Genomic DNA, 27,611 nt, shown 5'->3' with positions numbered 1-27,611 from the left:
AACAGGACTTTTGTTCTTTCCTTTTAGGTCATGAACACAATTTTTAGTTCATAATTTAATTGACCACGCAATTACCAGTGAACCACATTTTTAGCTGAAACGCATCCTGTGCAATTTGAATGTCAGCGCGTCTACTAAAACCCCCCAGACTACATCCCAGTCTAATTCTCAATATAGTGGTTCAGTGAACCTGCAGTCTGTAATCTGGAGTTCCTGAAATCAGAAAAAAAACTAAGGAAAAGTCACCCAGCAAGTCTCCTTGGAATCTGAGGTAGTGATTTTTTCCCCCAAGTGTGACACTTGGTCATGGAATAACCCTTAACTCAGCAGTGCAAGTCAAAGACAAATAGGAAAATCTGTGACCTGTGATGAACTAGATACCCGTCCATACTAGATGCTTTCACATTTCCCTACTGTGCTATCACAAGCAGACCATGCCCAGCGAGAAGATGTGAGTCACATAATGAAAGAGACTTAATGATCTGCATTGAGCAGATTGGTGTGGTGTGGTGAGGGGGCTGATGCAGGTGGGCATGCGACATGCAGAAAGTGGACTGCTTGGTCACGTGAGGACAAACTGAGCCATTGCCCTATCCTTGGGGAGGGGCTGCACATTAGTGGCGGTGGAGGGGAGTCCCTATTACCTGTGAAGTGCTTTGGGTGGAGTGTCCACAAAAGTGCTATATAAGTTTAAGGATATTAATTATTATTATTAATAATAATAATAATATGTAGCTGGCTCTTTGATTTAATGCTAATACTGTAGGAATGGCAAAGAGCAGTGGCAGCTGAAGCATGGTGCAGTTGTGTGCCAGTTTAAAGTAATTGAGAAGAATGGTTACTTACTGTACAATCACACATGCCAACTCCATACATGGTAGGGTTGGTGTATTTTGTTGACTATGGCTTAGATCACTTACTTGTGGGTTGACTCCTTCGTTTTAGAGCTTATTTATGTTCTGTACCATTTCGCTGCACTCGGGCTGGCCAAATATGTTGCACTGTGCACATGCCATTGGTATGACTACATCATGGAGAGTAGTAGATGTACCTTCTCAAAGTGGTGATTTTGATATAAAAAAATCTCTTCTGACTCGGCATTGAAACTTATTTGCACCATCTTTTTGATTAAAAGTTCAAGAATGAATTGTGTGTGCTGTGCTGCTTTGGAATTTTATCTCCAGCTGAAAGAAATATTCCAGCTAAACTGGCATATCCCATCAAGAGTTGAAAACAAGGGGACATGTTCTGTAAACTTGACACTGTAGAAATGTACTGGAAAATGTTGAGTGAGTCTTACAGCTACTGTAGGTTTGCTGCTAATGCTAATGGGAACTGTTTTTTATTTAAACAGCCCCCCGCAATCTTTCTGCCCATTTGACTTGGAGAAAAGCATCTGGAGTATCACAAACCAAATCTGAGTAAATATACAGTAGGCTTAGTTCTAAGTTGTGAAAGCCCAATAGATCTACTTTTGTAACATTTTCACATTTGTTGCAGTGCTCAATAGGTGCCAGGTTTCCTTTTTGTGATAGTTTGCATCAAGATATAATTTTTGGAAGCGGTGGCAAATTAAGAGGTGACTTGTAGCTGTTGCAGTTTTTCCGTTTTGTATGGTTAGTTTTGTCTCACTTGCACTCCCTCCTCTTGCTTTTGTAACTAGAACTGGGCCCCGATGTCAGATTTCCTCCTGTTCTGCATTACTCTTCCCATGTTCAACGTTCCAAGGAACAATGGCACCACAGCTCCGATCGCCACAGTGCTTTGAGTGATTATAATTAAGAGACAATATCAAATCTGGCTCTTGTTCTTCGATATTAATGCGCAACTCGCAAGCTGATAACACTAAAGACCAAAACTATAGTAATTAGCAGAGCGGGGGCGTTCTGTCATTCTCAAAGAGCTTGCCATATCATTGTCATTTATCAGGGTAATACAACATGCTTCCCAAAGGCTGTTAAAATAATTTAGGTGAGGTAGAGGAGCTGTAAGGTTAAACAGAGAGAGAATTAACTGTGGCACTTTCTCAGTGCGTAGCTGTGCTGTATGTCCGATGGTGCTCTCTAGAAGTGAGATGATTCTCCAGTTTTGGATCTAATCCCTTGTAATATTATGGCATCTAACTTCCATTCGTCATGTAATGAGTCACATTCTTTTCTTATTTCTTGTTTTCAAGACTTAAGAGCATTTTTCTTCCAGGACACTTTCTGATCCTAAGGATGGTGTGGTTCAAAACCCAAAATATCCTACAGTATTATCGGGTTAGAGGTTGCAACATTACACTTTTTATAAATGGGTAGTAAACCAATTGTTAATACACTTCTAAAGTATTAAAAACAAACCTATTTATTTTTTGCAGTTAACACTACTGTTAGATTTAGAAGTGTGGTTCAGGCATTTAAGGAGTAGTGTTTCATTACTAACATGCCATTAATCTATGGTAGAGGTTTTTTCTCACAGTTGTTACTAAGTTAATAAGGAGTATATTTCTAAATGACATTGGCAACCCCTAAAATATTGATGACAATTCTTTCCTAATAAACTTTGTGCAAGGTTTTTGTTTTTCATGAGCCTGCTCATTTTTTTACCACATTGAGATATTTTCTGGCATTATTTGCCTTGTTTAATACATCACATTTACTATGCAAAGGATTTATTCTAATTTACACAGTCTATGTTTTTCTGTGTTCTGTGGGAAACCAAAACACTGCTCGCTCGGCTGGTTTTCGGAGATGACCTGGCTGCTCTTGCATGAAGGTAAACGGATACAAAAGCACTGTGCAGGATACCCTCTGTTCTCCTGCAGTCACGGAGGCTGGTCTTTGCCGACACTTCAAAGAAACCAGTCTGTTTTGGTGTGAAAATGGGAAATAAGCATTTGTAATGGTGTATGGAAATGTTGTGCATAACTTATTTAAGAATTTATGAAAGGTTACAAAGGCGAGGCAGCCTTGCTTGTCTGGTTTGCTAATAGTTTTAGGTCCATACTTCTCACCTATTTTTTTTTTCTTAAAGGGAGCTGCTTCAGTAATGTGGCTGGGCAGATTTTCACACCCCAAACAACCTTTTGTGCAAAGGAGTGCAAATTCTTTGCGTCTATGTATCTGTGCACATATTCACTGTTGGTCACAGTGGCCCTCTGTGTTGACTTTGAAAATTAATTCAAGAATCCTCTTGTCCCCTGTTCAAGACTAAACAGTCTTTTATCTGTGTATGCATAACGTTTGTTTCAGGCCAAGAAATAAGATCTTTTCCCTTCTTCGATTTGATTCCAGGGCAGAGGTATTAGTATATTGTTGTAGATGAACACTTAGTAATGAGTCATAGAATTTTAACTCCCATTGATTTCAGTTCTACACTTGTCACTATTTATTGCAACATGAGCTGCTGCGCCATATGTGGTTGGGTAGAGATGAATTAGTCCAAGCTCTTCCTGCCGTGTTCATGGATATCCCTTAATATGACCACACAAAGCTGGTTGGCTGTTCCCTTACCTGTCCTCGAGTGAGTAGACCGAGTTTGATAAGACCAGTAAACAGTTATCAAAATTAGCATATCTTACTTTAGGGGTGATGAGGCCAGGCACTTCACTGATACTTCACGTAACATGAGAGGGGGGTGGCAGAAATCACTGATGTTTTCTGACAGCGGCACTGTGCTTGTTTTTCTAAATACTGAAGCACTCTGGTGAGTGGAGGATCCTAGTGTGTGTTTCTACTGAGCTTTAATCGACTTATGCTCTTTTTGTTCTGAGATATTTTAAAATCTTGGAAGAACAATGATGGTCTTTCAAGTCTGTATTTTTTAATACTAATGACTCAACTTTTACAAACGTTTGTTACCTGAATAAGTCTGTGTGGGTGCGGAGAAGAATACACAGTCAAAGTCAGTGCAGGCAGGTTATACTTTTGAAACCTTTGTGGGTTACCTACCTGAAGAGCTATAATCCTTTTTAAAAACCATTTATCGGGGCACAGGGTGCTAAACTGTTGAAGCTGGTTAGTAAATAAATGGCCTTAGACTGATTGTAGAGCTGTGAAAACCACCAGCACAATCCCGCAGGATGAAACTGTGCAAACGGGGAAGACCTGTGTGTGGTGGCAAGCAATTTCACTTTTGTTTTAGAAGTGTTCTCACCTGAGACTCTAACAAAGTTTTTTTTTAATTGGGAGAGAAAACTAAAACAAACTGCCCCCCACCAAAAAAAAAAAACACCCCAGAAATCCGGCTTACCTAGTAGTTTTCTGCAGCAGTGACAGTGCCTGCATGCCTTTGATGGGGCACAGAGAGAGAGGCAGCCCCGGTGTTGCGTGTTAATTACCAGTTGATGTTGTTTTCCTTCCTCTGTCTCTCTGAGGCCCCTCTTTCATTCCCTGTCCCTCGCGCGCCCTCTCATTTAGCGGCTGACAGCATGGAACAATTTCCAGTTATAAATGGTGCAGAAGCCCACGCAGTGCCTGGGAGTGGTGCTGTGTGACTGGGCAGGGAAACAAACACTACCCTGCCTGTGTAGCAGCTGAACGGAGAGGATATGTTTTTTTTCCCCCCCGGCTAGAAACTTTGTTCATAAAGGTGTGCTTTCCCTCCGCCCTGCGGCCTTCTTGCTGCTGCCTGGGGGTGACACCCAGCGAAGGAAGGCCGTGTTGGCACAGAGTGTTTCTCTTTTCCTCTGAGGTGCCGTAAAGCAGCTTGCACAGCTGCAGCAGCACTGAGAATGTGTTGACTGTAAAAATGGTGGTGAAAGCTCGTGCAAACAAGTGTTCTGAGGTTGAGGCATTCATTGCCTTGTTATTGAAATCCCCTCTGACTCTCAAACCTGCTGCACTGCACTGCTGGGGAGTGTGCTCTCAGCCTGAGGTGCTGGAGGAATGTGGCCCAGCTGTCACCTTCTGTAATGAGGCCAAAAACTGGCACCAGCCATTTCCAAACCAGGATCTTCTGGCTCGGGAAGGGTTTCTGCTCTTTTCACAAACCTGTTTGTTGCATTGGGATGCAGGCCAAAGATGTTTCTCTTGCTCAAGTAAAATATGTATTTGGCTCTTCACACACGTACTTGTTAGAACTAATACAAACCCATGCATGTGCAGGAAACTTGTTTGCAGTTTCAAATCCATGTAGAGCTGTGCTTGTCATGGTGAAGGAATGCAATTATTCGCCACCTCGTTGCTTGCATCATACGTTCTGCTCAGCATTTCCTGTTCCAGACAGGAACATCGCTGACTTCCATTCCCCATTGGGGAGAGCCCAAAGTTTCCTGCCTTTGAAATGAAGCTAATCGGAATCTTTTTCATATTTGGAATTAGTTCCCTAAAATCGTCAAAAATGCCTTTCCTATTTTGTCCCCTATAGAGCTAATTTGATGAAAGACTCATAGAGCTGTTCTAGTTTTAAAGTGCTCCTCATTCAAATACCAGTCTGTCTCGTCTCCCAGAGACCATGTGGAGTTCTTTCATTCTACTATACTGTGCGCAAAGTGGGAAAACCTTTTTGTTTCTTTATTCTTGTAATAGACTGGCACTTGATCTGTGTGCATGGGCTGCAAATGAGGGACATTAGCACAAGGATGAGGGTGGAGGATTGTAGGGGGGGTGTGAATGTCACAAAGTCAGCCTATAATTAACTCAATGGAGTCATTAGTGGAGGGATCCCCTCCCGGTTCATTCCTCTGGCTTTTTATTTCTGGTGTATTAATAACACTTGCCTTGGTACCCGGCCTTCCCTGTTTCGGGCAGGAGGAGCTGGGAGGCCTGCTGGGAATTCTATTTTAAAAAGGGGGATGGCCTGTACGCATGTCAAGCCTGAGCCTTTCCTTTCTGTTCGTCACACCGAAGCAGCTGCCAGCCTCCGAGCGCTCAGCATGCTTTCGGCAGGCCAGCAGAACTTGTCCTTGTGGTGCAAGAGCTTTAATCCCAAGATGGCATGCGATAGTGGATCTTGAATGAGTCCAATTGTCCTCAGACTTAAGAAAATTGTCCTCCAAACGAACGGTTTATAGGGTTGTCTGCTGGCTGATACCAATGAAATCCGCGGAAGCAGTCTTGCACTTTGCCCATGTAGCGTTCAGTGCATTCCAGTCCAGTGTAAAAACAGTAATACAACATTTCTTTTTCACAAACGTGATTGTATGAGCTTCTGTACTTATCTCTGCCAATACATGTCATTTTTGCTTCAAGGTCAACATCTTAAACATGTGAATGATGGTCTTCAGCATTACCTTTGTGGTTCACATCCGGAGCTGCAAGTGATTGTATGTGCTTGGTCATTATTGTAGCTGCCCAACTAATGCTAGGTTTACTCGGTATGTCGGTCACAGCGCTTGTATTCGTATCTGACAAGGAAGTTAGAATCGTTTGGGCAGGTTTTAAGGCAAGGTAGATGTATAGTACCATATCTGAAAAGTCAGTTAATCTGTAAATTGCGTGGCTAACGTCTTGCTTGTATGTCACATTTTTCCCCCAAGATCAGTAAGGTCTTCTTCAGAGGCTTGAAGAGTAGACATCTATTAATTGCTTGAAGAGCTGATGTTTTAATAATTATAATTATAATAATAATTGCTTACACTTACAGAGCGCTTTCCTGGACACTCCACTCAAAGCGCTTTACAGGTAATGGGGACTCCCCTCCACCACCACCAGTGTGCAGCATCCACATCCATGTTTAAGGCATGGGTAGTACCCTAGCACATGGCAAAGGGCACCTTGGTGACCTTGCATTATCCTGTAGCATATGAGCTAGCTTCTCTCTAGCCCTCCTCCATGTCACTCCCATGCCATGGTAAATCTTTGCTCCAGCTAATCCTTAATCACCAAAGTAAGTGATCTTCAGCACCAGGGTTAATTAGACAATTAAGAATTCACTGGGTAATTATTTGGAAGATTTTAAATCTGTAATATAACAGACTAGAAGGTTAGCTTCACTAGTATTAGATTGTGAGGAGAGAGGAGATTGCTGAGCTCTCCTGCCACTTAGTCCTTGTCCTTCAACACCCAGGCGCCCAAGTACATCCATTAAAGCTCAACATTTCAGGCTTCCTATCCAGACACCAGTAACTGCTCTTGCCATATCTCGGTACGTGTCCATCTGTGCCCGTGAAATGGCAAGTGGGCCTATGTATTGATGACTAAATTAAACACAATTAGAAATGGCTTCTTTGGGAATATTTAAAATAGGAGTGATTTGCCTGACAGGGCTCTTAGAAATGGTTTAAGGATTCTGCTAAGGCAGCTGCTGTTTTCTATTTGCTGATGGTAACTTCCATTTTTCATCCAAACCTGCCTGTCTGTCTTTTTCTATAACATTTCTTTCGGAGTTGGCCTGCACCAGTCCTGGCTGTTTCCAGATAGCGTTGTATACACGATTGCTTTCGTTTCTTTGGTTTCTGATTAAGCTTCAAACATCAGGGTGGAAAGAAGTAGGAACAAACCATGAAAACAAAGTCCAACAAGAATATAAGCGTGCCAACCGGAGGTGGAGACGCACAATAGAGGTCAGCCAGTCAGTGCAATACAGAAAGGTTCACACGCGCTCTTTTAAAGAAAATGGAAAGCCCTCATTCTGCGATTACAGTGTGCCTTGCTAATTTTCCCCAACCATGCTAGCGGAACGCAGATGTATTAGCTTGCATGATTTAATTTTAATATTGCAGCAAAACTGTGGACAGAGATATCTTTAGAGTTTAATTAATTTATTAATTAAAAGCAGGGAAGTAAAAATTAATTTAGCAAGATTTAAATTAAGATTATTTCCACCAACACTGCCATCTTGAGTTTGAGGACTCAGAAAAGGCTTTAACCATTGAGATTTGATGTCACCCTAAAATAGATTTGATCTAACTTTAAAAAAAATAATTCTGCCTTAAGGAATAGTTGACTTTTTCCAAAACAGGAGTGAATGTCATGTTCTTACTCAGAAGCCCTTTTGTGTAGTACAGAGAAACATTGTTCCAAATCTGGAGGAAGCCATTAAAAGATTGACTGTTAATTTAGTTTCAAAAGGGACGGCACATCTCCACACGGGGGTGAACCATGGTGCTTATGTGAACTAAGCAATGTTGTGGCGCCATGTGAAAAGTGTCTAGCTCCACGTCAAGAGACTGTAGACAATTGGCTCTTTGCTTTCCCTGTCGCTTGTGATTGGTTGTAGTGGTGAAGGGGGACATAACCTTTTTGGTCGCTATTGCAGAGTCTTAAAAGGGTTCCCTGATCCGGTTGAGCTTCTGGTTCAGTCACTGTTTGGGTTGGACAGGCAGGACACGAGTCCCTTCTGCCATCTTGCTTGTTAAGAAGGCCAAGGATTAGTCCCTACCCCCAGTCTGCAGAGACACATGGGGATTGGGGGACAGCGAGTCCCATGTTTCCTGTCCTGTCCTACAACGGACATGAGTACAGCTTGAAGTGGGTCTCGCAGGCTGATGTGCTGAGCTGTGTTTAGGAACTTGGTTAGCGTCTGCACTGACATGCTCTTTCAGTCCAGTTACACTACCCTGCTGCTGTTCTTGAATTGGTGGGGGGGGTTCTGAACAAGGAGTAGCCTACCGGTGTTTTAAGGAAGGAGTCTGGTTTTAATTCAGTGCAGATTTCAGCTCTGTTGAGCTGGACAGGAGGTGAAAGCTGATAGGATACAAAACAAGTGTGCCATTTGTCGCATTTGCCTGGCAGAAAGCCCAGACCGTGTCGGTGATCTTTCAGGCCAGACTTCTGTTGGTCTGAAAGGATCATATAACCAGTTTTCTTTTTGGAGAGTCTTACCTTCAGATGCTGATGAATAGCCCTTTCTAGTCTTTTAGTTCCCCTTGTAATACTTAATTATTAAGGCTGTAAATACTGTTTTTTTTTCCCCCTCTGTGCAAGCAATCTGCTGTTAGGAGAAGGGAGTTCCCAGTTGGAACTTGTTCATTTTCAGCAAGCTTTGTTTTTACATCAGGCTGGTGTGCTCTAGAGGCATTCCTCAAACACACTAACCTCTGGTTTGAACTGCAAAGCAATCCAGCATCTCTGTCTGGTTCCAAGCTCGTTCGTCTTCATCACAAAAAGAGCTGGGATTTACATGGACAAAATAACCTTGTCTCCTGTGCTGGAAAAAGTCTGTAATGCCTTTCAACATGCGTTTTATTTCTTAATTTAATGACCTTTCCCATTACCAGAAATATTTCATTGAAATTCGACCCTTAACGCTCCACAGATTTGTCTGTCGAGTCAGTTTGGTCGCTTGTGAACAGTAATCAAAAGGAAAACCACCAAAACAAACAAACACAAAAAATGGTTTCGTTCTCCTGTGCAGCCAGTTGCGTGTTGGAATTGTTTTTGACATTGATGTTAATTAAATTGAGTTTCTTGTAATTAACTTACTTAACACCTGCCTCCAGTTTCTCTGCTCCTCTTTCACCCGCTCCATCGCTCCTTTTAACGAGGGGGCATGACCCCCGGAGGCTGGCAAACTGGACAGGGTGGCAGTAATTTCATCCTGGACTCGCAGGGGGGTCAGACCACAACACATAAGTGAGAGCGTCTGCTGGAGGGGAGATAGTGGCTCCTGGACCACTGGGCCGTGTTTATCAGAGGTGATAAACCCCTGCACATGGCACACATTTCTGCCCATTTGTCTGCTTACTCAGAAACCTGACTTCTAAGAATCCAGTTTTGTTGAGTCATAGCTGTGAGTTGGTGCTCTTGGCTCCAGGAAAGTTTCCTGACCTTGTGAGGATAACTCCTATCGTCCTAGTCTCAGAATGTGTGCACATTTTGTCCACAAAATTCCCTTGACTTCACAGCTTTGAATCTCATTAGGCAAAGATGTGTAGGGAATTTTTTCATAATTGCAATTATTTTTTCCTCCGTTTTTATATTAAGCCTTCAATTTGGAAATGCACGTAATAGTGTTTTTAACATTTCCTTTAAAATAAGATTGAACATCTTTTCAGCGTTATGTTCAGTTAGTCTGTCGGTAAATCGGATGGCATTCTGATAAGTGCCACCTTTTGGGGGGGAGGGGGTTACTCTTCAGCTCTATTCCTCATCTGAACTGTTCGAAAATCTCACAAAAGAGACTGAAGACTAGATCTGCTCTTTTTATAGAAGACACGTTAACTACTTGGTGGTTTATTTAAGGGTTTTCGGTTTTCTTTCATTTTTATTGCTTATAAGATTTGAAGTAGTTGACCGTTCTATCAGCCTTTGGTAGAATTGAGCTTTCTGTCACTGCAGACAACTGTCTTTTTGACGTTCTGAGTGGACGCCACCTCCCTCACTGCAGATCTTTCTCCGTCTCATGCTGGCTAGCAGCACCACCCTGGGGATCTCCTCTGTTACCCTCTGGTCACATGACTGCAGACGGGGTGAGCTCTGCATTCCAGGCTCGTCTAGTGGCGAGGGCTGGATCAGACCAGGGAAGCCTGGAGCGACATAGGCAGCAGGAGCCTGCTTACTTGCATACTGATTATAAAGAAAAAAACATCTTGTAAGGTGCACTGCAACATGTATTCTTGTGGATTCACTGCATGACTGCCTTTCAACTTTCAAAGCAATGCAGTCCCATTGTTTTTAATTCTTGTCTGCTCTCAACTGCAGTGCGCCTGACTTCACACAATGCGTGCTGTATGTCAGCACAAAGTAGATGGCTGCCCCTTTTGTCTTTTCATGCACATGTGCTACTTCATTAAAGAAAACCGCAAATTCCTTCCATGCAACGCCCATGTGCAGTGATCGAGCCTGGGTTGATCCTTTTTGTCAGCTTCATCAACATGTGGCCCGTTGACAAGGGGCTTCACATTTAAAAGAAAGCTTAAAAATCAATAGTGCTGCCTGCACTTTAATGAAGTACTGCAGCATATGGAAAGGAAGTGAGAGACGTGGTTCGGACTATACAGGCGGATGAGCACGGCTTTGCTCTGATGGGAGCCCAGCCGCTCGGGAGGGTGGGTGTGTTAACTTGGCCATGGCTCGGTTTGCTGCAGTGGAGTGATGGGGGTGGGGGGAGATGGGGAGAAAGTTGTGCAGCTGGGGAAGATTCTGCATTCTCGCCTTTAGTATTCAGGGCAGGTGTGGCTGCAGAGCTTGAGGTTCTGCAGGCTTGTAATCTGTCAGCCGTCTCCTCGCGGCAGCCCAGCTACATGCCAGAGCGCCACCGTTTGCTGTTTCTTTCACGCCTTGGCTGTTTTTTCCCCCCCCTCTCTCCCCCCTTTTCTTTGTCGTTTTTTGCCTCCTCCCTCCTCTTTTTCCATTGAGCATGTTTCCCAGGAATGAGCTTGGTTTCTGGACCTCTTTGATCTAGCGGGAATCCTGTTGTTTTGCAAGGGGTTTCTTTTCTTTTGTCTTCTCTTGTCATCGCCTTTCCCTCCAGCCCTGAGGTTCTTGTCTTTTTCCTTGCCCTCCCTGCTGATCCATTGACCTGTGGTGAATGAAAAGCCAACTGAAAGGAAATGAATGAGCCTTCAGCTAGTCAGCATCGAGCCGTGACTCAGGGAACACGGAGCTCTTTAGGAGATATTGATCAGCGCAGTCACCAAAACCCTGCCTGTGCGTTCTCACTGATGCATTGCCAACCGAGAGTTTTAAGAATTCTAGTTTCCCATTTCCTTTGTCACTCAGATCGGATTTATTTTAAACCACATTTGTATTGTGGTTTATGCAGTATTTCTCCATTATGGGGAAATGGGAGCTGTTTCTCCTGCAGGGAAATCTTGATGCAGTGAAACTGTTTCAAATGGGGAGTTTACCAAACGGGGATTGTTTTGTTTACCCAGTGTATCCTCTGGCAGCTTTCAACAACCTCAGCCTGTTATATTCTGGATTGCCCCACCTTTCTCCCAGTAGGAGGAGCCGATTCCTGCACAGGCCTTCTCTGCCCTGAATGGGCTTGTTACCTCACCTGGTTTGAACTGCTTTGTGCTGTAGAGTTCCAGAGTAATTTATTAGCCGTACAAACGAGCAGGCCGGCATTAATTATTGAGAGTGCGTCTGGCATGGTGCCTCTGATGCTCCCTGGGGCAGTGATTAGCCAGGCAACACAGAGTATGGATTGCTTGATTAAACAGGCATGGGGTCTCTCTGCCTAGTACCAGTCTGTTTTTTTATTAGCCCTCCCATGCTGCAGGGGGCACTAAATCTCTCCCAGTAGTTTGCACCTAGAGACTATTCTCTACTGATGAACAGGATCACATGGCCAGAAGTATAGTGCCCTCTAAAAGTATTGGGACAGTGAAGTCAGAATTGGTAGTTTTGCAGTATTCTCAAGCAACTCGGATAAGAAATTAAACTTTTAATATGAGACAAAATTATAGAACGTCGCCTTTTATTTCTGTCATTCCATGCTTGTATGTTGTACTGTTTTAGAATAATAGCACTTTTTGTGTTCATTCCCCTCATTTCCGGTGAGCAGTATGTATTGGGAAAATTGGCTGCCAGGTGTTTATTGGTCAGGTGTTTCCTGTTGCATTGAAAAGATGTGAATATGTAATGTTGGATTTAGCCTTTGCTCTTCCTTTTGTTTGCCTCTGGTATCGGAAGGCCTGAACTAACATGAAGACTAGAGAATTGTCTGTGACAGAAAAGCAAGCAATTTGGATGCTGAAAGAAAATGGGCAAAATGAACAACTTGATTTCAACCATCTTGAAAAACAGAGAAACCATTGGTGTACTTAGCAATTGGCAGTTACTAGGCTGGCTGAGGAAAACTGGAGCTAATGGTAGAAAACTTCAGAGCTATGAAGAAAAACTCGAAAACAACTGTTGCTGAAATCGCCAACAATCTCCATAGTGCATGGGTAAAGATATCACGATCTACTGCTCCCTAAAGACTTTGACAGCAGAATTATAAAGATGCAAACCTCTCATCAGCACCAAAAATAGAAAGGCCAGATTACGTTTTGCTAAAAAGACTCACAAGACTCTTCACCAGATAAATGCTTATAGTAAAGATGTGAAGGATGTCTTTAGTGGAAAACATGTCCATAGGATAGCTTGTGAGGCAAGTTGACTCTTTCCAAGTAGTCTGCTTGGAATAATAACTGCTAAAAGTTATGCAGTGATTGTCTCCGTGGGAGCACTGCCAACTCCATAATTATAGAAATAGAGGGGCAGTTAACTTAGTCTGACAAAAGGAAAAATCTGGCCAATAGCACAGCAACATTTCCTCCTATCTCCCCACCTTCAAAGGTACCAAGGATACCAAGTCGTCTACACAACCTAAAATTAGGTCAGACCCCTAAAATGAGGTGGAGCAACGGGACCTCATCAATAGCAGCACTCTCAGCCAGACTTGGCGACTAGATCCATTATTGCTGCAGCTGAAGGCCTCAATTAGAGACATCCCTTAATGGAAGCACTAGGCAAGAGCAAGGCACTTCCTTGTTCAGAATAGCGGAGGAAAAACAATGGTTTCTAAAATGTTACCACTTGTATCTCCTAACACATGGGAGGGGATCTGTTTTTCAGTTTTTCATAGGACCAGGGGAAGGTGGTTTGCTGTTGAAGTAATCTTTAGTCTTTTATTCATAATATTATGGAACCATCTAATGCTTTCAAATTTGGGGTAGCTAGTGCAGGTCATTTAACATGTTGGGCAAACGGGTAATGTGGTTTCCTCATCATCTGCGGTTTCCAATCTTGTATATGGGCTGTACAGCATATTCCTTTTGAAAAGTGATCACACCAGCTCAAATAACTCTCTCTGAGATTTTGGCACTGCTACATAAGTCACCCTGTGGGTCAGTCAGTTCTCCATCTCTCCGTTTAAAAAAGACAAACAAACAGCCTTCAGTTTTGTTCGCTGACAGAAAAAGGTCCCTCATTTCACATTGCTGCTAGAGAGGAAGCTTTTGGGCAATTCTTTTGTATTTTTCAACGGCTCTCTGGGTAACCTCATTCAGTTTTCAGGCCGTTTCTTTTCTTTAAACGGAAACAGTTTCTGTTACTCACCTTGCAGCCACTGACAGTTGTCTTGGCTTTTCTTCTAACGGTGCTGATCCGAAGAAACTTGACAGAACGTATGGCTCTTGCATACAGATGGAATAAATCCTTATTCCCATCTGCTGTTTGGCTGAGCTCAGTGCTTTAATCCCAGACTGGTAGGTGACCATTACCTTTCTTTTCATGTCACAGGATATTTGTATATGAGAGAACAGGACACTCTTGTTCAGTTCTTCAGTTAAAGAAATTAGTAAGTCTCCCTTCATTTTTGAAAATGAAATATACATTAACAAACGTGCTTGATTTTATAGTGCCTTCTTTATACGGTGTTCATTTTTCCATTGTGCTCGGCCTTCCACTGAGAAAAAGATTTCACCTGATGACTATTCCTACAGATGGAATTCAGGAAAACATGCAAGGAGCTCCTGTCAGATTCCTTGCAGGTCCGTCCCACAAGGAGGAGCTTACTGATGGTGATTTGCAGTCTTAAATACAGCAGGTTTAGCTTATTCAATTGAATTCTTTTGTGCTGTTTTTGCTTGGGGTATCGTCCAAGCTCACAGGTGAACAGAATTGACAAGGTGGGGTGTAAACGAGCAGAAAGTCTTGCAGAGTGAGTAACGCCTATTTGCAGTAAGAAATGTTGAAGAATTTGTCTGCCACTGCTTCAGTATGTAGGGTTGGGGTGTGTTGCTGGGGTCTGTATATCCCTGCTTCCTCAGAGCTCAACTAAAGTGGTAGGGCCTACAAATGGCTGGGTGTGGCACTTTGCTAGTCTGCACACTTACACAGGCACGCTCAGAGAACACTGAGCTTGCCTGACCTGGCTGCTGCAGATCTGCCAGACATCTGGGCTCCTGCCAGCCCCTCCTTGAAGCTGCACAACAGAGAGTGACTCATCGCTGGGAGCCTCCCATGCCTAAGAGCACCCAGGCTTTTCTCCACAGCTTACCCTGCCTTATTCAGCAACATATTCTAGTCCAGGCCTTCTGGTGAGAAGTAAAACATTGTCTGCAGTTCAGGATGATATATTAAATTGTATGCAAGGCTAACATAACTGTGCCTAATGAAACATTTGCAATATTGATTTTTAGTTAATACCATAATGGTTTGTTTTTACACTGAAAACAAAATGTATCTCCATATTAGTAAGGCTTGATGCATGATCATTTTCAGAACGTATAACACCCTTTGTGTATGGCTCTTGTGAATACCATCGTGACAAAGGTCTCATTAAGGTTTTTCTCAAAATACTAGATTTAAAGCTTACTGCCACCTAAAACTAATTTGGAATAGTTCTGCTATTTTTATTTAAACATTCCACATCTTAAATTAAAAAAGCTTGAATGAAGCAGTTACAGTATGATGCCTTTGGATACTGCGTGTAGGCATATATCTGTGCTGCGTACACTGTTTTGGAAGCATTTGCAATTTTACATTGCTTGAAGTTATTTTAAATATTTGTAGGATACATTTTTTAAGCAAAACTTTTGGAGGAAAAACTTGTGAAAGAAAATACATAATCTCTGTGCATTTTAAAATGAGTATTTTCTAAACCTTTTCTAAGATGTTTACAAGACGTATTATTCTACTACCAAAATGCGGCAAAGCTGAAAGGATGACTGGCTGAAAATGTGCCATCTTGGGTCACTTTGCTTTAATGGATTCTTTCGGGAAAGAGGAGGAGTAGATTTTGAGTGACAGCTGAACGTGGAATAACTTCAGCAAAGGGGAAATCCAGCGTGAGTAGTAAGCAGAGAATAGCCGCTCGGTGATCCAAATCCTGTTGACTGTTTCGCCAAAATTGATTCCCTCCACCTCAAGAGCACAGCAAGCAAAGAAAGGCCGTTCTCGTCTCCCTCTTGGGGGGTGTTGGCTAGTTGCCAGCCTGGCCAGGACTGGTAGAAATCCCAAGAGGTTTAAGGCTGATGAAATGAATGACAATGGCCTTCCAGACCAGTTTTTGTTCAGTTCCCTTGATCACGCGTTAGAGACCGGATCCATAGGCTCGTTTTCTAATAGATGCTTTTGAAGCCCACGGTAGACTTCTGTGGTTTTAAGTCTTCTACATCTTCCCTTCCGAATTTGGAAAATGAAGATGGAGCTCGTTGGTTATAGCTGGAAGCTGCCTTGGTGACATTGCTTTAAAAGATGTTAATAGTTTTTGTGCGTGCCAGGCATGAACATTGAGTTCTCTGTGTACTTTAGTGAAGCTGTGTCTGACCAAATATTTGGGACTTATGGGAAATTTAGTCTGAAGGCTGAACAGAAGCCAAACATTAGTGACACAGTTCACAGTAAACTATACTTTTTGGCTTGAACTCAGTGGGTCAGCTGCTCTTTGTACTGGAATGCTTCTCATCTCCGTTATCTCGTTTGTTCCTTCATCATATTAACAAGCTCATTGTTGTGTTTTTCTCGGAAGATGATGGCCTTGTAGCTTGTTGGTTTCCTTTGTGTTCATGTTTTTATTCCATATTGATGTCTGAAATAGTAACTGAAGAACAATTATTAGTTGTGATAGTAAAATCTTAAAAGCACTTGTATACACGTTCTGATTAGGGCTTTGAGTTAAATGTCCAGTACATGAATATTAGGACTGACTGGGGTGTCTGGGTGTGGCGGCCATGTGTCCCTGGAAAACTGGTTCATGGGTCACATGAGGTAGTGACCAGTTCAAGCTTTCTGCTAAAAATGATCCATGATGGGTAGAGAAAAGGAAGTGCCAAGGCTGGTACCTCCATGTGTGGGATTTGTTGATGGCCCTGTACCCTTTGTCTGCTAGGTATTCTAACTTTTCTACAGCATTTTTCTTTCGACATTGAAATGTTTGCTTTTTGATCTGGGGAAGTCTTTGGGGTTCTACTGTGCAGATCTGATGCTTAAAGTTTTTCCTTTTAATGAAGCTTTAGGTCTTTAAAGGAGTGTGAATTCTGTGATGGCAAATTAGCTCCGACATATCCCTCAGCACTGACTGCTACAGAAAACTCAACAGGAGACGATGTATTAGCAATTCTGATTATGTCCATTCACTTGTAACAGGCATTTTTTCTTCTGGATAATCCATATTCATTAGTCCTTGATCCTAATCTGTTTTAACAGTTCTGAACTGGAAAGACTGATGTGTTGGAGTTTTGAAAGGCTTTTTCTACAGAGGTGTTTTTCTTTTGCAGTTGCCAGCGTCCTCAGAAGCTGCTTGCAGACGATGCCCGACGGCCATTTCTAGGAGGTGCTACCGTTGTGGTGTGATGCCCTTCCTGTTCCCGCGTCTGTCTGGGGAAGTCCAGCTCGGCTGATGTTTGCATCAGTGTCCAGTACAGAGGAAAAACGGCTTGCATCCTTTTCCCAGAATTCCCTGTGGGGAGCTGTAGACAGTGGATCCCCGTCTCTGAAGTCCGGAGCTCTTCAGAGGAAGACGGAGGTGGAGAAAGGAACAAACAAAGACTTTGGCTTCCACACTTGAGAAGACTACCAATTTCTTCCCTTTCATCATATTGCATACTTTTCCTTAACCTGTTGCTTGTTGTTCTTTGAGCTCTACCAGTCAGATAAAGGGGTTCATCCCATCGGTCAGCCAGTCGGACAAAATGGCAAACAACACAGCGGACCACCCCCCAGGGAACTCTGTTGCCGAGGGCAACCATGAGGGGGAGTTTGGCTGCACAGTAATGGACCTCCGAGAGCTGATGGAGCTGAGGAGTGGTGAAGCCGTTGCCAAAATCGGTGATAAATTCGGTGATGTTCAAGGACTCTGCCGTAGGCTGAAAACATCGCCCATAGAAGGTAAGAAGCTTTGACTTTGATGTAGCATTCAGGGCCAAAGTGCCCCCTGGCCTTAGTTGTACCTAAAACCTGGAGGTACTGAATTAGCATAATACATAAATGTAACATTCTTATGCATTGGTCAACCTGTTTTACGGGTAGTGTAGGATAAGGTGTGTTTCCCCAGGAGCCTTTCACCATGGGCAGCTCAGCAAACATTGTTTAAGTCATGGATGGACAACACCATAGTTGTATGAATTTCATTTCACCTCTGAACACATTCACCAAAATAACCAAACTCATAATTTAGACACGACATCTCATCTCCTGTTTTGCTTTCCCTGCAAATACAGTACCTCCCATACGCCTCTTTTAGGACTACCACGCCCTGAATTAGGCTATTGACCACTTAAGTACAAAAAAGGCACCATGGCTGGTAAAAGATGCCCCTCTCTCAAAAGCTGGGGTCACAGGTTCTGCTCCTAGAGAGCTACTGAAAGGTGTATTTATAGAGAACTGCAATTTTTATACAGAAAAAATGTTTCTGTAACTTAATGACAATTAACAAAATACCTTTGAAGCAGTTACTTGGCATGTTTATTTGCTGCTTTTTGTGGAAATGGCCTTTTACATCTAGGCATATGGAGTAAAATACAAACAAAACCCCACATCTTTTGAATAAGCAGTTTTATATAATGAGAGGGAAGATTTCATTTGTTCATTTAAATGTGATTGTAAAGCTGATGGATTTCAGACACTATGACTTAGCTGAAAACCTTTTAAGAAGTATGAACAAGTGGTTCACTGTAATTATTTTAATATGATATTCAGGAAAGGCCCACAATCCTGTATTTGATCAAGCAGTTAGAAAAGTTGATGGATTCGGCAAAAGTCTACCTGGAAGTCTGCTTTGCCTGAAGTGAGTTTCTAAATGCTTTTAGACGTCCCATTGACAAACATCCAGTTTAAAGCTAATGGGCTAGCTGGTAAGACTACTGCTGAATGTCTCCCTCGACATTCAAGGTTTTAGCTCTGATGTGTTGTGCTGTTTCACCTGAGCTGTCTTTGCTTCCACTTTGACACTGTGCAAGTCCCTGCAGCAGGGCCTGTGGCGTATAGACACTCTAACAACCTGCAGTCACAGACCTCAATCCAGAGTAACTAAACTATACAAACAGGGCTGTGAGACTTTGCCCACAAGCAAAAATAGACTGCAACTGCCACTGAAATGTCATATTTATTTTTCATCTCCTCACACCTCTGAAGTCGAGCAGGACTAGGGCAGTCTAGCAAGATGCTTCAGCTGTTTTACATAGTATACAAATACCAGTGTTATTAGTAAGGAAAGTTCCTTTTCAGCATTATCTGTTCTAATAGGCCTAAAAACTGTAAAGCATTCTTAAAATTTCCTTTTAGAATTAAATTGTTTTGAATTCCCAAATGTGTTCTTAGACCACGAAGAGCTAGGACTCCCCATGCGCTTGGAGCTGTTAGACTTTGCCACAACACCCAGCTGTGCAGCAAAAATGCCATGTTGTTCAAATATTCCAGCTATTTTTATCCACCTGTTGAACACATCACCTAGTTCTGATGTTTTTAGCCTTTTTCAGGCAATTTGTAGCTTAAATAGTGAAAATGCTTTTAAACGGAGAATAAATAACCAACCTGAATCGGTCCTACTGGAAGATGAAGGTTTACACAGCTGTAGAGATCAGAAATGACCAGGGGTTTGCCTAGATGGTCAGGAATCAAACCCTGAATCCTTGTTGGGAACACTCTGCTCAGTGACATGAAGGCTTAATGTGATTTTTAATTCAGTGTCCTTTATTAAGATGCAGTTTCATCTCCATTTCCAACTAGTAATTGCATATTCTTTGTTAATCAGAGAGACAGTACTAGATATCTTACTGAGAAGCGTGACCAAAATAATCTCCAGTGCAAGTCGGCATGCTCATGTTTGGCATTCTCTGCACAAACGACACCGGTCAATCAATGCACAGGCTTGTCTGCAGTGGGGCTGATGCAGGACTAAGCTTCCTGCTTTTGGCCAGGCTATCCTTGGCTTAAGAGACGGTATCTTATGCAAATAAGCTCAGCTATAAAACTCCTGGTCAGAGCAATAAGACGGCAAACAGATTTAAGTTCACGGCTCTCCATAATCCCACATTAACGGTAACACTTGAGGTGGAGTCTGAGCTGCAGAGATCACTGAAACGTAACGGCCTGCGGCGAGTCTAGAGTGTGTGGCTCAGTGCGGCACCTCGGGCCAGGGCAGCAGGGTGGCAGTGCTAGGGGTGCGAAGAGTAGAATTATTTTTCCTACTTGTCACGACCTGAAATGAGCAGGAAAGTGGGAGGTGTAGCTGCACACAAAATCCAAAACACCGGTTTTATCACTGGGCTGTAAGAGGGGTGGTGCACGTGCAGTTCAAAGGCAAGCTAATGAAATTCTAGCCGCCAAAGATATTTATAAGATATGCATTCCTTTAAGGCAGTGTAAAGCAAGAAATCTGCTTGTGCGAGTGCCGCTTGAAGTGTGAGGTAGTCTGTATGTTCTCAGGACTAAATATCACCAATTTCATGTTTCCCCGTTATGCGTAGGTGTACACTTTTTTTATGCCAACCTTTTCGATGAGACTTCACCTGCTTTGACGTGGCGCAACTGGCCAGGCAGCAGGGGCAGACGTCAACGGTGCGCTGGCCCAGCCTGCCGCAGTGCAGATAAATGCGAAGGCAATGGAGTGATGCTGGCTGGCTGGGGCCGTTGTAGCAGGCTAAGCTCTTAAGGTGATTGAGGAAGTTGGGCCTGTGTGTGGTAAGGGCAGAGTAATTGGTTGAAGGTGTTGCAAGGGAATGAGCAGCAGCGATGGACAGTCTAGGCAGATAGCACACTTATTGTGGTCACTGGACCGCACAGGCGAGCTGCGGCCTGAACGGAGCGGGAAGCAGGAACACAGAACGCTGCCGCAGTGCTTGAACTTCTGAGCCTGCTGCCTCAGTTGATTTCTGTCAGTGAACGGTTCACAGTTAAAGGAGAACTTCCTCCCATTCCCTGTCAGCCCTCAAGCCAGACTGCACATTGCCGTATTGGTACAAGAGCGCCCATCATGAAAGACGCTACAGTGTCTACTAGCCCTTCTGTGAAGATGCGGTTTAGATTTAACTCCTTCAGTCACCACCTTTTGTGGTGAAGTACAGTGAGAAGACACCTTAGCTTTGAGCTGCAGGACAGGTTGAGAGATCTGCAAGTCCATTATTATTCAGACATCTAAAGATTTTGTTCAACCTGTATGCAACCTATATTCTTTAATTATGAAAAAACTCCAAGATATGAAGCACTCTTTAAATGGTGGTATTCTTTATTAATGGATCCAAAAAATATTAGGAAAGTGAAGCTCGGTTCAGGAGAGTAGTCTTCTGAACAAACTGCACACTTTTGGCAAAAATAACAGTTATGTAAGAGCTCAAATCTGTCTTATGTTAGAGTTAAAAAAAGACCTGAATGACCTGCAGTCATATAAATGTTTTGTGTTTTGGCGTCATGCTTAATTCTACCCTTCTGAGAACTTGGGAGGGAGGTACACTTTGTCGAGTTTTGGATGTCCCATCTTCTGGAGATTTTTTTTTCTTTTAACTTTACATTGATGAAATGGTGTTTGCAAGTACACCGTTTTCTTTCATCTTTTGTTTTAATTTACAATTGCACTTTTTTAGAACTATTGACACTGTGTCCACAAAGGTGAGGGTTAAATGTGTAAATATTTACTTATTCAAAGTAAATTTTACTTTAAAAAGTGAGATCAGGTCTTAGACAATCGGGTCTTGTGGGACTTAGTCTATCCAGGTTAACAAGTGGCTGGGGACATTTCTTTAACAAAAATGACGGGAAGCCAGTCCTCACCTAAGCTTTAATTTGAGATTGTTCTTTTGATTGGTAATATTTCATACACAATATAATTTGAGATTCACAGTGAGAAAATCACCTGCAGAATCCATCTCCCTGTTGGTACAGAGGTAATGACATAATGAGTAGAGTATCATTAATTTAAAAAAATAATAAAAAACATTTGCTATAGAATATCTTTCAAAGAAATGCACTTGCGCAGGGTGAGATGGTTCTTTGTGTTGCGAGCATTTTTACAAGAATTAAATTATGCTAAATGGGATTATTCAGATGCGCAGCAGCTGCTTAAATTTCTTGTGGCCCATATATGTTGAAGCTCAGTGAGTCATGGAAAAGTCTTCTAATATATGATTAAAATGTAAGGTGTGTGATTTTAATTAAAGAGTGCTGGGAAGGGTCTTTTAATTGCCTTTCTCTCTTTCTCTGATTAATTGAAAAATAAGGTTTTAATTAAGAAGAAAACTTGCATTAATTTTAACACTAAACATGCAAGCTTCAGAGATTGGCGTCTCTCTGCAACATTTCCATGCCTGGTGATGCGGCGTCATAGATGCATGTTAAGGTTATTATTGGAACAGCTGTCTACACATTGTCCTATTCAATTCAAGGCTTTTTCATTGGCTTTTGTGCAATGCAAAGAACAACACTGCAAACTCTACAATTAGGTTTGCTCTTTTCAAAGCCTCTTTTTTATTTATATATATATACACTTACACCATAATGTAATAAAACATCATCCTCTTGCCTGTAATTTGCTAGTTAACAGGTTTAGAATCTACAGGATTCCTATTAAGTTGATTTCAACCTGTTAAATATGAATCATATCATATGAATAGTTAAAAACGAGAGGCGACCAGTTGGCTTTTATTAAGATTTCATCCAACCTTTTCTTGAAGGATCCTGTGACTCATCTTCAGCAATATGGCCAATCAGCTTGTTCCATACTCCCACAACTCTGTGTATAGAAGCACCACTTGTACTCAGTTTCAAAAGCACTATGCTGTTTGCAATTGAGGAGTTATGTGTTTCTCTTAACTTACAGCCTGTTTTTCACTTGCTTAAGACCAGCAGCATATCAACAATGCCTGACTGCAATTGAAAAATTAACTTATGTCCTTAAAATCTAATGTAACTGTTTATCAAAAAACTATTTTGTCACCATTTCACAAAAGAATTTTGAAAGGAAGAAAAGCTGTTTTATGGAAACAATTATTATTGTAATCAAACAAATTATATTTAGACAGGGGCTGCACTTCTGTTATAGGTGAAATGGGCTGCCTCTTGTGTGCTTAGTAGCTTCCATGCTATACAATTGCAAGGAATTCATAATATTGTGATTACTACTGTATTTTATAATACCTTTATAATATAATGGGGCGGAGCGGTGGCACTGTGGCTAAGGATCTGCGCCTGTGGCTGGAAGGTTGCCGGTTTAAATCCCGTGGCTGGAAGAGGAATCCTACTCCGTTTTGCCCCTGAGCGAGGCCCTTAACCCCAACTGCTCCAGGGGCGCTGTACAATGGCTGAGCCTGCGCTCTGACCCCAAGCTTCTCTCCCTTTCTGTGTGCCTGTGTCTAATGGAGAGCAAGTTGGTGTATGCGAAAAGATGAATTCCTAATACAAGAAACTGTATATGGCCAATAAAGTGATCTTATCTTAATGGTAAACTCTCGGCTGGCAAAGAATACCAAGTATCAAAGCTAGTTTAAATTGCAGAAGGTAAGTGTGTTACTATTTTAAGGTGTTCACTGTTCACTGTTAATTTTCTTAGAAAATAATAAACAGAACAGGCACCTTGGTAAAGATACTTTTGTCTGTTCTACCAGAATGTGATTGACAGTTATTAATTAACAAGCTGTAACTAGGCAACAAATCACAAGTGGTTTCAGATCAGCAAACTGCTCATACTTAATGTCAGTGTGTTAGTAAATGGCTCAGTGACCTTGCAGCTGCCCAGGTGTATTTTATTCCTGGTAAGTGTGCTGAGGTCAGAAGAACACCACAGGCATGGCCAATGTGCAGAAGTGGTATATCATTCATATATGCAGTAGTGGAAAACATTCAAGCCTTTATGTATGATCTTTTTCATACGATACATATACTATACAGTAGATGGTGTAAGAAATTTGAAAGATTTGATATCCGTCAGATTCAGTGCGTAAATCAAAAATACTTTTTGCGTGTGTATAGCATTTAACATACTGTATAGTAGGTCAGGTTTTGGGTGGGAGTGTGGTTACATTTATAATGAATATATTAAAAAATGTGTAAATGCAGATCCAGGTAGGGTGTAAGGATAGCCATGAAAAGAAGCAGCTAAGCAAGATTTGAATAATACATTTTGTATTATCGCACTCTTCATCTCGATAAATCCCACAGCTCTTTACACATAGGATGTAGAATTCCACTTCATCCACCACAGCTCTTACGAGGACATGTTTCACATAGAAGGCTTGCATAGGTGAACAGGTGGATTTTTTTACTTCATTGCTTGAAGTCCACTTTCTCCTTGCGTTGTAAAACACCAGTTAGATATCTCCCTGTTTGAAAGATCCCGGTGCCTCCTGCGGTTTTCTGTTCAGTACAATCATGCAAAGCATGGAATTCAGTGTTCATGTACATTCTTGCATAACTTCTTAATGGATCACATATGAGTGCAAGAGCCAGGGGGTGTGTTTGCCTGTGTGTGCACAGGTATTTCTATATTTGTTTGCCCTGAATCCAAGAACGTCCTCCGACGGATAGGAGCTCCTGAGAAATGGGTGCTGAGCTTTTCCTCACAAGTTGCACTGTTTTTTTTTTTATCCAAATGGTGTCCTCTAAAAAAATGAAAGTGGCAAACCTGTGTACTAGAGTTCTAATTTCACCCCGTGTGAAGTTTGGAATAAAATAGAACAAGCCGGCTGGAAGTTCTCGCAAATAATGATACACAAACATGTGTGCATTGTGCCCTGTGTTTGTATTGTCGTAGACAGTGTGTTTGGGTGGAGGTGGCAGGAGGTGGGTAGAGACTTGGAAAGAGTTGCTGTCGCATGGTTTCAGTTCAGTGATGTGAGGCTGGCTGACGAGCTGACCGAGGGAATTAGAGCCTTGGCATATCTCCAGCAGGGTCTGTGCTTATGCTGCCCATATGTTCAGGACCCATAAGACCTCTGTGGTGGTTTGGAAAGAAAAAAGAGCATGCTGGGAAAGGTGACTCCTCCAGCTCGTGGGTGTGTCCTTTTAAGGTGGAACCATGTTTTCTCTCACCCTCCCCTGCTGGAGTCTGTGTAATTTGATTTTTTTAAGGTAGCTCTCAGTTGTTTCAAGCTTCTAGCTCTAGCTTCAAGCTACTGTCTCCTCGTTTAATAGGGAAACCACGTAAAAACAAATCGCAACAGGTTCTCCCATGTTGTAGTGATGTGCTACTCTGTATTTTTAATTAGGGAATTTAATATGAAAAAGGATTTGCTGAGAGCTTTTTTTTCCCCCAAAATGGTTCATAGAGCATAGTATACTATTAGGAACTTCAGCCTGTTGTTTTTGGCTCTCTTCCCAGCGCCGAAACCTCATTAATGATCTTTGAAATAGTTTATTCTCAGCCCTCCGCTGCTGTCAGTGTAATAATGTGCCTTTTAAAGCCTCTGATCTCGAGTCATCCCACACTGTCACCCTGAACATTAGCACTGAAGCAGTGTCTCAACACTCCAGTGCGGGCTCTCTCCCTGCTGGAGAACTGAACGCTGAAACAATCTGTTCTCGGCTTCGCGTTTGTTAGGTTAGAGTAGAGTAATTGTATGTATGTGTACGTAGATGCGAGACGGCAAAAAAGGGGGCCTGTGCTTTTAATATCACAATTAACTCGGACTGCACAGTTTGTTAAATAGGATTGAAGCAGATTTAAAATCATCCTGCCAGCAGCTGCCAAGTGCCAGCATCTAGGGGCCATTTGTAGATTAACTCTAACTCCTCCAAAGGTGTGAGCAAGGACTATTTTCTCCACATGAGAGGCTCACCACAAGGCTCTGATCAACAGCTCAACGTCCAGTGTCTTGTCAGTGCTTCTCTCTGTTAAATGGTGAAAGATGATGCTAAATTGTAGTCGGGCAAATACAATCAATCAGCCAGGTATGCCCATCTGAAGTGCAGGTTGAGCAGACCTATTTGTTAAATATTAGCTTTGCAACAAATGTGTGGCTAAGTGCTGCATCGTGACTGTCAGTCGTCTTCACAAATATCCCACAAGCTGTGAGCCTTGATTTCTCGTGAAAGGCCTTTATTGTTGTTTTCTCTCAGTCCTGGTTCTCATAGTCCTCGTGCTTTTGATTCTTCAGTCTCCTTAAAGTATCTCAGCTTCACAAATCATTTAGTCTCCGAGCCTGAAGCACTGCAACAGGCCATTAACGTCAAATAAGCGCTGCAGGGAAAGCGGATGAATGCCACCATAAAAAAAAAATGCATTTTGACTTGCTTGTCCCTTTTGTTCTCGAAGCAGAGCTGGTATCTGAGAAGCTTGTTGGGAAGTACTGTGCAAGCCCTGAATATTTCATTATTTTTAGAAATGGAATTGAGGAAAGCATGCAGGTGGAACTGAACAGTTTTTCCCATCCCTGTAATCGCATGCATGCCCAAGTTTCACTTGGAAATGGGGCTGTCTCTCTATAGATGGACAACGGTGGGTGACTAGAGTCGCAAATGTGCAGAAAGCAGGGGCAGCAAACTACTCCTCCCTATCTGATCACTGTTTGAAGTGCCATCTAGTCCTGCCCAGCATTATAAGCGAGCAATCAAAGGGGGGGAGGGCATTTCTTTGTCCACCTTAGTCAGAAGTCTGACAAAATATGCCGTATTTGAATCTACGTTGTCGAATCAGTTGTTAGGGCCAAGTGGAATTTTCAGAATTCTATACTGGGATCTTGAGAACTAGCATAGGTGCTGGCAGTGTTCTGTTCTGCAGAGTTTGTAGTGTGCTATCTCTTGCATGTTCCTTCACATGCCCAGCCTGGTCACAGCATGTGTACATCTTCTATCCACCCACTCACCAGTGTTGGCTACCCAGGCTCTGTCCTGGAAGCACAGTGTAAAGCAGGACTGTCTTCTGGAAGGGGGATGTCAGTCCATTGCAGGGCATGTGTACACTCGCACAGAGACCATTCAGGGCTGTCAGTTAACCAACCAGCATTGTCACTTGTAGAGAGGAGGAAACTGGAGCCTGCATGAATCATTTTATTTCGTCCAAGTTTCCAGCTGTGTCCAAACTGTACCACTGAGAAACAGCTGTTCCTCTGGTGACTGCCATACATGATTGTCCCTTTGCTCTAGGTACCCCTGCAGATCCTTATGTCTTTTTTCCTTTATTTCCGACCTGTTTGTTCCGGTATGTTATTGTGAAACACTCTCATCTGTATACATGATTTGGGAATGACACAGTGGTCTGCAGATGCTACTGTACATCCTGCAATAGTCCCACTAACTATTTCTTCTGGTTGGTAATCACTTTTAAACCTACTTTCAACATTGTGCACCTGTTTTGGAGGCATGTAGGGAGATTCTAGTGTAAACCGTAGTTGAGGCTGTTTTATACAAAATACAATATTTATTAACTAAGAAAGTAATGCTTTAATTAATGGCACTATTTTAATCCATTTTACTTATCCTTCTCATTATCATTAAACTACTTCAGTATAAGCTAAGACATCTCCTGGATCTAATGTTTTTTTATTTACAAATTTTATCTTGTTAAATTAAAATATTAAAGTTCTTTATATAGAGCTAATGGGCTTGATCCTTGGTCCACCTGGCTGAAAGGACTGATCTCTCTGATCCCCTATCAACGGGTCTGGTCAGTGGCGCTGCCCTGCCAGTCCCTCCTTTCAGTAATGAGACCTGGCCCTTTTCCACAAGAGCCTGCTGTTTGCTTTATTAGACAGTGGTGCGTGCGAAACAGCTTCCCGGAATAACAGCAGTACTTTCAGCTGAGAAAAATAAAACAACTTGACAAGCGGAGACGAGGAAGGAAGGGGACGTGGGGAGGCAGTAGCACTTGATAAAGGCAGCCATCTC

The 27,611-nt window shown here is 42.4% G+C and overlaps 1 protein-coding gene across 5 annotated transcripts in view; it reads left to right on the top strand.

Moving 5' to 3' along the window:
• Window positions 1-27,611, top strand: part of atp2b4 (ATPase plasma membrane Ca2+ transporting 4) — a 92,533-nt gene that overhangs the window by 15,268 nt on the left and 49,654 nt on the right. For all 5 annotated transcript variants that reach the window (XR_011189683.1, XM_015342720.2, XM_015342719.2 and 2 more), the window contains exon 2: window positions 17,078-17,687. Coding sequence is in view for 4 of the 5 variants with exons in the window: in XM_015342720.2 (XP_015198206.1) it covers window positions 17,492-17,687 (196 nt within the window). In the remaining variant the exon portion in view is untranslated. The remainder of the gene's footprint in view (window positions 1-17,077; window positions 17,688-27,611) is intronic.

This window comes from Lepisosteus oculatus, chromosome 5 (assembly GCF_040954835.1).
Source record: "Lepisosteus oculatus isolate fLepOcu1 chromosome 5, fLepOcu1.hap2, whole genome shotgun sequence".
Classification (NCBI taxonomy): Eukaryota; Metazoa; Chordata; class Actinopteri; order Semionotiformes; family Lepisosteidae; genus Lepisosteus; species Lepisosteus oculatus.
Note: the sequence above shows the minus strand (reverse complement) of the source record. Positions and strands in the feature narration are given on the sequence as shown.